General features: G+C 40.7%; 1 protein-coding gene across 1 annotated transcript in view; it reads right to left on the reverse strand.

The window, feature by feature from the left end:
- jmjd1cb (jumonji domain containing 1Cb) overlaps positions 1-7,609 on the reverse strand; it is a 105,540-nt gene extending 97,931 nt beyond the window's left edge. The window contains 1 exon segment of the mRNA XM_084568163.1: positions 7,146-7,609. Coding sequence (XP_084424289.1) covers positions 7,146-7,301 — 156 coding nt within the window. The 5' untranslated portion in view covers positions 7,302-7,609.
- Positions 7,610-11,149: the final 3,540 nt, after the last annotated feature.

Genomic DNA, 11,149 nt, shown 5'->3' on the forward strand with positions numbered 1-11,149 from the left:
AACAATTCTGAGCCTGAACTTTTTTCCGGGGGGCGGGGGCGCAGTGGGTCCTACACATACACTAGGCAATTTTGCAAACAACTTTTTGGCATTGTGCTAAACAGGGTACAAGATGACCTACAATCTAAAATATGATTTTTAGAAATTAAAGGTCTGTGAAAATGGAGAGAAGAGCTTTAAGCAGCTTACACAGGGTGAGATACCTCACACCTCTCTCCGGATTTTTCAGAGATGCAACACGGCGCCACCAGTGATCTAAATGATTTTTAGAAATTAAAGGTCATAATGTTATAAGAGCATGTGAAACTCTGTCAGGCTAATTAATATGAGGAATTGTTCAATTAGCAACCATTTAAATGAGTAAAGGACAATTTATATAAAAACTATTTATGAACAGTTGCAGTACAACAGTGAACTGTAGATAATATTGTGATTCTAAATTGCATCAGTTTTTCGTTCAAAACAAATAATGACCTCTCAGAACTGCACAACTGTCCAGTAGAATACTGGTTACTTGTTTCCACTCACGACTATAACACTGCAGGACATCTCTGAGTTCCAGCATAAGTGCTGAAGCATTGCTGATATTAACTGTATCCGCATCATCATCAAAGAAGTGAACCAGTAGCCTACATTAAGAACTTTGTCCATGCTGTGGCTAGTGGCTTCATCAACATTTAAAGAAAACATCCATTTTTTTGAGCTTCTCAGACAGACGTTTCTTAAACTCTGGTGATATACCACTGGTGTTGATGTAACTGGCATGCTGATTTGAAACGGACAGTTTTGTCAAAGCATTTTTATCAACAGCTATGTTTTTACACAGATCTACAAGCGGCTGAGCGATTGTGAATGATTAATCGTGTTCTACAATGAACAAGCACACACGTATTTTCAAGTCACAAACATGATCAGTCATTGACGCAGGTACGTCAGCTGTGGATGTTGCTCCCGTCAAACGACTTGTGTGTTGGGCAGCTGTTCTGTGACCGGGGTCTCCTTCGTGACGCTGTAGAACTTTTTTTGCCGCTAGTAGCGTAAATTAGCTTCTTCGAGCACAACACACAGAAACAAGCACCTGGCTCTCTTAATTTCTGGCACCAGCTACCAAAAGGTTTGCTGTCTCTGTCCCTTTCTTCCATCATCGCCCAGCACCATTTATTTTTAAGTCATTTATCAGTTAAGATGTTTTTCGTTCCTATCGGTTCCCTGAATATATACGTTCGTGTGCAAATGAGAGGCATTAACTTACAGCACTTTGTAGAAGACGCTTAATAAAGTTCACTCCATTGACTCGTATTGGTTCACAGGACAGAGCTGCCTCCTCCAATATGGCGACGACGTTGACGTATCGCAACAACGGGCCAACCCGCTCAATGAGGCGTCTATGTATATGTCTATGTGCAGATCTACAGCCACATTCATGTGACGATTTAGTTGACGACAAAACTGAATGAATAACACTTAGTAGGTCAACTGGTGTCAGTGAGGACAGCAGACATACACATCATACACACAGTTTAAAGCAACATCCCATTAGCCCCACAGCTGATTCAGAAACCAATTTCGTTTAAATCAACTACTAAAGAAGAATGTAACTCAAATTCTAATTATGAATAAATATGAGATAAGGAGCTGACTTCTTGACTGGCAGCAGTTGACTGCCGGTGATGAAAGGTTCTCTTAACAGCTCTTTCAAAGCTGTCTTTTCAGTAATTGAAATGCTGATTAGGTGGTATGTACCTGACTGTGCTGTAATGTTTAATGATTGTTTACTCAGACTTTAAGTTCCCACTGCAAAGTGACACCTGAGGTCAAGAGACATTAGTTCATGTGAATGTATGGTGGTTACATGACAGACGTGCCCAACTCCTGTCTAATCTGACTAGAATGTAGACATGTTTATTTCTGCTGTAAAGCGAAGTCTATGGGGACTGACTCGCTTTTGGAGCCTGCTTCAAATGGCCATTTGAGGAATGGTTTTAGAACTTGAAAATGGCAGCTTCATTTGTCAGGTCTGGACTGCCACTTGGAAAAGTATTATTAGGAGTAAAGAATTAAAGAGTAAAGGTTCATTTCAAGTAATGCGAGACAAAGACGCCATAACCTACGCATGTAGCTTATGACAGTGTGAGCCATTTACACTTGAGATGTTTCTACTTTCTGCTTTATTTTCCACTGCTTGCTTCACTTTGAACAATGGTTACTGAAACCTTTGCAGAAATTTTGTTTGTATCTCCAAACCTCCTCAGTTAACCTTTCCTCGATATGGTCCATCTTTATTGATCCAAAACGATTAATTCAAAAACTGCGGAGATGGAGAAGCAGCCGGAAACAGTAAAGCGGAAATACGCTACAACAAGCGGACCAATCACAGCTCTTGTAACACCACGCAGCGACATTTCTGGGGAGGTGCACATCAGGCTAAAGAGTTAGAGTCTGTGCATGGACTGGGCTGCCGCTGTAGCTGCCGCTGTAGCTGCCTATAAGGTCTTTGACGAACTGAGGTCATTTTAAATGTAATCCAGATTCATTTTCAGCATCTGGGTTTGTTTGTTCTTTTTTTGATGTGAGATGAGAACAGAATTTCTGTAGTACAGTATACCATTCAGGTCTGAGATAGTCATGTCGGAAACTAAAGAAGCTGATGAGGAGTAAAGTTAATATACCCACGGTTATCTGGGATGCTTGCAAACCTATAGGAGACTTTATGGCTACCGTGTGTAGGAGCGTGATGTCATGGAGTTGTGTGTGTGTGTGTGCATGTGTGTCTGTGTGAGGCTAGCATAGTTGGGGGAAGGGCATGTTCAGCCAGCAATCCAGCCGGCCCGTCGTGGCTTCAGATTTCATTTTGTTTCCCGAGGCACCAGAAAACAAACCACTAACACTCTGTGTATCCAGTTACTGCCCTGCCCAAACACCACATAACCTAGACATGACATTGCAATTTTGTAAGTCAATGTGTGAATAGTGACCTGATAAATAAATACATATGTTGTCCACCAACAGACCATATTCATTTCCCTGATTGAACTGACAAGTATTGGTACAACTTCAATTCAAACTCTACAACAAGCCACTGAGAGTCCATATCATTTCTTTGCTGCCTGCAGACAGCAGCACAAAGACAATGTGCACTGTGAACAACAGACCATCCAGCATTTATCTTATCTATCCAAAATGACCTACTCATACTTCATATTGCTACAAATTTGGCAGACAAATAATATTTTGAAAGAACACACAACTAAAAATATACAATGAACTCATTCAATTTGAAGTCAATTCCATACTGTACATTTACACATGTTTAAACTTCTCTCCTGCCCCGTCTATTTTCGGAGTCTCTGGTACATGTTTGTACCCTCAACAATGCTGCTATTCATAACCTTGTACACATTCACTGAACTGCAGCAGAGTAGCATGCATAAAATCTGTATGTAGAAGGTTCTTCCCAGGTCGCAGCCAGTGATTTTCTGCTGATTAGCCACACAGACATGAACTTCAGGCCACAGCCCTAAAAACAAACTGGCAGCACAGCTACTGTACACACACACACGCGGTGTGCAGTGGACTGTAATGGAAAACAATGGCTCCTGTAAGCAATGCCCTGGCTGCACTGCTCTATCTATTCTATGTGAATCCAGATGAGTGCAGCAATTTTTACGCCCAATGTGCCAGTGTCTGTATCTGCTGTTGAGCGCTTTCTTTCATATATTACTGTCCCTCAAGTCATATAAAACAGCGAGGGGTTAATAATGCTGCAAACAACAGGACTGACCCTCAACCAGGTATTTCATAGTATCAGTATCAGCCACCGTCACCTTCAGGCTTGCTCTGGGGGTTTCAAGCCAGGTTTAGTGAAGTATCTTGAGACAATTTGTACTATTATTATTATTATTATTGATGCTGTATAAATAAAATTGATATCATCCCATCATTTGGCCGTTTGTGGCTCAGGTTTCACCCTAATTGCAGGGTTGGCAGTTCAATCCCTGCCCCCTCACATGCTTAAGTGTCCTTGGGCAAGACACTGAACCCAACATGAATGTGTGTGAATGGATGAGAAATACATATACATGAATCTGGCCCTGTATTAATATGAGCCCTAAGTGATCAGATCACAACTGGCAAGCTCTAGTATTAAAATGTGTCTCCACATGCGTCTAAAGTGACTACTTGAGATATGATCTCAGTTTAACACTGCCTGCTAATAAATATTGAAATTATTTGGGCCTGCATCTAAACAATGGATTGCTACCTACCGCTGATTCAGAACCACAAACAGTGTTTTTTGTGTGCATGTGCATTGTGGGTCACAATAAGCTGTGCAGTTCTCTCAATCACTGAAAGCACACATTGCATTCTTTGCTCACACAAAACTCTGAATATAACATGAAATGTAAAAGCATCCATACGCAGTAATATCAGTAATATCTGGTCAGAAAGTGGCCAGGACACATGTGTGCTCAAAGACAACGTGCTCATAATTGGCCCAGACAACTTGCAAATGTGGTCTAAGTGATTGGATCCCAAATGCATCCTCAATGTGTCTAGGGTGAACCCTGCAATTCAAGCTGGCCAGTTGCAATCAGATCACATGTTAATACCTGGTCACAACAGGGCCAATATCAAATGACTCATTCTTTTGATGTTATTAAGGAAGGCAATGAGTGTGCTCACTACTCCGTGTGTGTACATGGGTGGTTTAAATATAAAATGCAAAAACATAAGTACCAGATTGTCTAAATGCATTTTGGCACATGTATTTAGACCAGTCTACTTGTGAATGGATGACGCAGACACATTTTAATGCCAGCTGTTAACCGAGTCAGATTCACTACTTCAAAGTAGTGATGAAACTTTACTTCAAATGAATGACGTAAAATTAATAAAAGGTAATTAACTTAGTGTGTACACCAAACTAAGAAGCATGTTTTTGTACCTTGTTTTAGTCGAACTGACACAACTACACAGAGCAGTGGATCATTTGTAATTGTTCTTCAGTTACACAGATATTGTGATGAATTCTAGAAGATGGTCTTGCAATGTGTACAGAATCACTGAATCGATGGCATCATGTTACATGTTATCATGAGTATCATGTCATGATAGTATTTTCTATTACTCTGCGATTTCCAGTCCTATTACAGACTTGAGTAGACGACAACAGAATCATTTTTCTACTAGTATGTATTCCTTAGGGAGCCTTAGTAATAGTCATGTACGACTGGCCTGTTTAACCACAGACACTTGACAAAGACCTGACAGCTTGGCTTGACACACTTCTTCTAATCTAATCTCAAATCCTTCTCCACTGTATTCACTCAACTAGTTAAGCCCTTGAGACTGTTCCCCATTGTATGGAATTAAACCAAAACACTGCTCTCTGTCTAAATCACATCACACACAAGTACCAATCCTATAAGGGAACATGTCTGTTGTGTGATACAAACAAGCATGGGCAATGCTTAGTGTAGTCGAAGTAGCTTGCAGTTACCAACGTGAGCAGTGCTTAGCTATGACACTGACCAATCCATGGAACTATGCCTTACAGTGCCTGTCAAAAACACAGACAACTTGATGATTAAGGTGGAATAGTAAGTGAGTAGTCTGACACCAGGGATGTGTCTATCTAACCACACAAAAAGCATTATAAGTAGTCATCGACATGCGAGAAGAATCTCTGATATTTATTTTGGACTCATTTTAAGCTTGAAAATACACCAGTAATCATACAAGAACTGAAGAACAGACATCTTGCAAATTAAATCAGACACAAAGAATAACCCTACCAGAGAGCCAAGTGACCATTAAGATGATAATATTTACTGAAAAGTGTAATATCAGACAACCTACGGACATGCTGTACTAGTGCACGCTAAATGCTCAAATCAGAGCTGTGCTGGGGTTTGGCCACAGGCACACAGAAGGAGTCTGAACAAAAGAAAATGGGGAAAAGGCACACTCTATAGTGAGACAGCACTATGCGTTGGACAACCCATGGTTTGTAGGAGCAAATACTTCATTGTTAGCTGGTTTTGGTATGTCAGTCTTATTTTTAAAAAGAAATTCTTTCGAGAGGGGAAATCAGACCAATATATTTTCAAGACATTCATCTATCACTGTCTGGCCACTGACTGTATTAAGAATTCAACAAGAAAATGCAGGAATCTGTCTGCTGCCCTGCGATGGGTCTGTGACAGCATGTCCCCTTGAAATGCTAATTGCAATTGACAACATTTTACTTGACGACAAACTGGCCATTGTTCTTACATGCAGTAAACCAGCTTTATGTTTTTACAAGTCTTTGGCATTCCTGTGCCCCTCCAAGTTGGAGGGGCTGTTGTCAGCCAGAAAAACACGGGCAGACGGGGCTTTGTGGTCGATCATTACGCCCACATAACGTGGACTGTGACCAATAACCACGAGGTAATAGGGATTAGTTAAATGTTAAAGCTGTAACGCGGGAATAAATCGAGAAACCTAACCCCACCTCAATCAGCTGATTTGCAGTATACAGCAGATTAAAGCGTTTAGCTGCTCGAGACTCAAATTCCTACACATGCATTTGCAAACGCAGCCACTCTCGGATCGCAACACGATCTATCTAAATGCCAGGTGTTTCTCACTGACACATTGATTATTAGAAAAATCGACGGTCTACATTATCCCATCTAGCTAGAAGACATAGCGTACCTACATGTAGAGCACTGTGGTTCAAATATGTTTAGCACCAACTGAATATGACAACATGGTGTATAATCCTGATCTGCAGCAAATTGCTTAGGGAAAGGGAAGTTTTTTTTATTTAATTTTTGATGTATATATACAGTAATGTCTGGCCAAACGCTAGTTGTTCTTTCCATTAGCCCCTGTTGCCAGTCTACCGCCCATTAACGCCTAAGTGGTCGAAAAACAAGTCAAACTCAAACACGCAAAAATGACAATTTACGACACAATTGTGAAAACTAACTGTGGATTGTTTCATCAGAAAACCACAATAACAGAGAAAACCACAAAATAGCATTCGCCTGGCAAGCTTACAACATTGCCTCCATGCCTAGACACCAACCACAGATATTTTCCCCATTTGCTGTGCAGTAACATACCAAAAAGGATGACAAAGTGGGCGCTTTTCTTACCGCCAGATCGGAATTATCGGTGTCACGGTGGTTGACAGCTCGTATAACCCCGGACCTCCACGGCCATCGACCGATGTCGCCGATTTCAGGTGGATCGTCCCCGCTGACACAGAGGAACCGCTTCCCGACCAGCTCAGGTCGAGCCTCGACTGCCATGGCCCTTTGCTGGTCAAACCCCCCCTTCGAAAAACTTCCCAACAACGACGCCCTTACAGACCTGTCATTTACGACATTAAATCAGCTCTAAACAATCCAACGGTAGAAAGAAGATAAAAACGGAAAGTTGTTCGTTGGTAAACGGTAAAAACCGACCCGGGCGATTTAAATATGTAGCAGCCTACACCCGTTCAAGCATTAGTCTCTTTTCTCTCGGCTTGAAAAAACGATGGAACACTGAACCGCATCACAGCTGCCATCCATACTCGTGTTTCTCCGCTGGATCCCAAGGCATTCACAGACCGCAGCACGATTGTGTCCCTCCGCTCAATTGAACGCCAGCGGTACTATTTTGCCAAATACCACTGCAACTGTTCGTTGTTTTAAAGGCGCACGAGTTGAATCATATGAACAATGAGTTTTCACGGCTTCTGCTCTATTTCGAAAGTAAAGGCACTACTGCTGATCGTTCATGTGCTGTTTTAGGTAGTTATTCTACTATTATTAAAAGGAAAAAAAAACAGCAGCATTCCTGGAGGCTGCTACAGCCTTGGCAGAAACTGATTTTAATATTTGCAACCAGTGTAGTAAAGGTACAGTTTCACTGGTATTTGTGGCAGTGTGGTTTTATTCGTGCTTCGTGTCTATATTTTTAAATGACATGCTGCCTCGGCAGAATAGAGAATATATATGCCATTTATTGTATATTGGCAAAGTCATATTTGTAAATCAGAACTTTGCATGTATTATAAAAAAAATTAATAAATAAAAAAAAAATAAAAAAAAATGACTTTCTCTCTTTGACCACACTGTCATTTAATTTCTCAGCCTAGCAAGCGAGTGACAACAGCGCTACTCCAACAACAACACTACTCTGCCAGGTTCCCATCCCCTACACTCTCTCTTAAAGGGACCGTGTGCACCAATAAATACGCATAATGCCGAAAAAGTATAACTTGCCTCAAAAGCAACCCAGATATTATAGAATACTGCTAGAGAGTCCTTCAGTTACATTTAAAGTGTAAATAATCTTATTTATTCTGGTTGCGACAATGTATTACAGGTAATGACAAACAAGTTAAGGAATCCTAGTTGCACAACCTTTGATAAAACAGTTGCAAGAATAAACTCAATGATATTAACTTAGATGTAAGAAAATGTAAGAATGTAATGTAAGAAAAAACAACTCCTATTTTACTGAATCCCTTATTATTGGTTTTTGCATGTAAGTGAAAGTATACATTTGTCTGAGCAAGACACTGAACCCCCAGTTGCTCCCAGTGCATAGCACTGGTGTGTGAATGTGTGTGTGCTTGTGTGAGCGAATGGGTAGATGCATCTGTGACTGTAAAGCGCTTTGAGTACCAATAGGTAGAAAAGTGCTATATAAAAGCAAGGCCATTTACACAATGTGAATGGAAACCAATGGCTATGCTTATGAATCACTTCGTTCATCATCAGCAGCAACTGTGTGACTAATACTTTATTCATCTGGCCTGGTTACCTGGCACGACACTGACGCAGCAGAAACTCTAACAAAGGTGGTTCTTAGTGTTCACAGCAGTGAAAGATGCACGAAACTTTACACGTTTGTATATGAGGTCAAAATAAAAGATTCTTGTGAAGCTTGGTGGTCGGAATTCTTACTGAGTTGGAACCTTAAATTACAATATGCTGCTTTGTTTGGTGATTTACGCCCTCCATTATCTTGCATATATTTAATCCAGAATCATGTCTTCAGTGAGACCTCCTCAGCTCTAAAAGAGCATAAACAGAGAGAGAAATAATGAAGGAGAGAGAAAAAGAATAAGGCTGAGCCACTGAAAGAGAACTGGAGAGACAAGGTTTGTGACACATCTGCCTCAGTGGAAGACTGGACAGTTTGTACTTGTGCTTTCATTTACAGAGTGGACATTAGAACGGTGCAGAGGTTTGTAGAAAGCAGTCAGCCTGGTGCAACATATAGGGTGAGATGCAAGACAGAAAGAAAAAAGAAGAGCAAAATGAAGTGATGGAGGAACGGGTTTGGAGAGACAGTGACAGAAAAGAGCAACAAGAGAACATCTTGTGATGGGATCACACCAGCTGGACAACCCATGTTGACGTTACAACACATTAGCACACATTAGTGAGTACTCAAATTCCAAACATCTTCAAACTGGCTTTCATTTTGATCTCATCTGCACATTTGTAATTTTTTATGACTTCATCTTGCACAGTTTTGGTGCTAGTGTTGGCCAAAAAGTCAGACATATACTGTACACATAACAAAATGGGTGCCTTAAAATAGTCTTTGTCTCCAACAAATTAGGGTTCTTCAGGATAAAACATTTTGTACATTTTATAAAATACCATTATGTGCTTTTGGATTACATGTTTAGATGTTTAAACAGATATCAGTCTAACGTGGCCAGTATAATGGCTTTTTGTGACAAATGCCAACAAATGCATCCTAGAGTTTCAAGAAATCGGGTATGTATTGTGATGTGAATATACTGTACAAGAGCTGCAGTGGTTCATTATGTTTTGGAATGCTCTGTTTTAAATGTGTGTAGTCTTTTGTACAGAATGACTGCATGTCTATGTGAATGGGATGTATTACACACCTCTATCTTGGTAAATATAAAAATCAGTGAAATAAAGCAAACCTCTTACACCTCTTAAAGTCACCTTAAAGTCACCGATCGCCTCTTAAAGTCACCTCTTAAATAGCAGACATAACAAAAAAAATTCATAGTGATATGAGGTAAACAGTGAACAGCTGAATGTTAGTGGTGGAGGTCTTTTCTGCTCAGCTGTAATTCTCTGATACTGTCCCAGAAAGGCTGTGTGGCCAGGGAGACTCCACTGGGAATCTCCCTCGCACTGCTGCTCACTGCAGCAGCCGTCTTCATGAATCACAAGTAGCAATCAATCCACCACTACCCCCATCCAGGCCTACCCCATACAAACATGCCTCTGCATATATACACAAAATACACACGTATCTGCATGGTCACAAACATGCTCGTTTCCAAATGTATAAAGGCATGGACTCATAGCTCCACAGACATAGTACATTACAGGAAAACAGGCATGCAGAAGCTAACAGATGGGGTTTGTGTCTGCCAACTGCTTTGTTTAAAAATGATAATAACTGTGATAACAACCTTAAGACTAGTGTGGTTTAGGAAATCAGTAAGACAAAAGCAATCTATGCATCTGTATTTCAGGTTCCAATTTTAATGTTACAATTAAAACAAAAGCTTTTTTTTCTCAACTTAAATTTCTCATAATATTTTACAGCTGCGTAGGCACAGTTGCCCCCTAAGAGATTATTTGAAAGTCTTGAGGTGAAGACAGATACAGTACTTAGATTTACTATAGGTAAGGTTCTGAGTGAGAAATGCTTTCTAACAGTGCAGCTGTGTTATGGCGTGACTGATATTGTAGAGAAGAAAAGAAAAAAGAGAAGAGAAGGTTCCACAGTGGGACATTTTGCAGTGTTTTAGCAGCAGACAGTTTGAATGACAGTGCACACAACAGATAAAAAAGCAAACATTAGATTTATATAAATAAATAAATAAATAAATACAGTATGCTCCTTCACACAGTATGGGCGAAGCAGTCAGCTGCTGAAGGTGCTGCCCAGTGCTGTTACAGCGCCACGGAGGGGGTGGGACTGGTTTCCATCAGGGATGACAGCTTTGCTCCCATCCTCCGATCACCCACCACCTGCACAGGCTGGCCTTTCTTATAAAGTGCACTAGCGTGGTCAGTCCGGTCCAGTCTTTTGTTCAGATGAACATCCAGGTAGTGAGAGTCCTCTAACTCTATAACCATTCCCTGGATGTTCACCAGTGTGTGTG

Source organism: Chelon labrosus (genome assembly GCF_963514085.1).
Source record: "Chelon labrosus genome assembly, chromosome: 19".
NCBI lineage: Eukaryota > Metazoa > Chordata > Actinopteri > Mugiliformes > Mugilidae > Chelon > Chelon labrosus.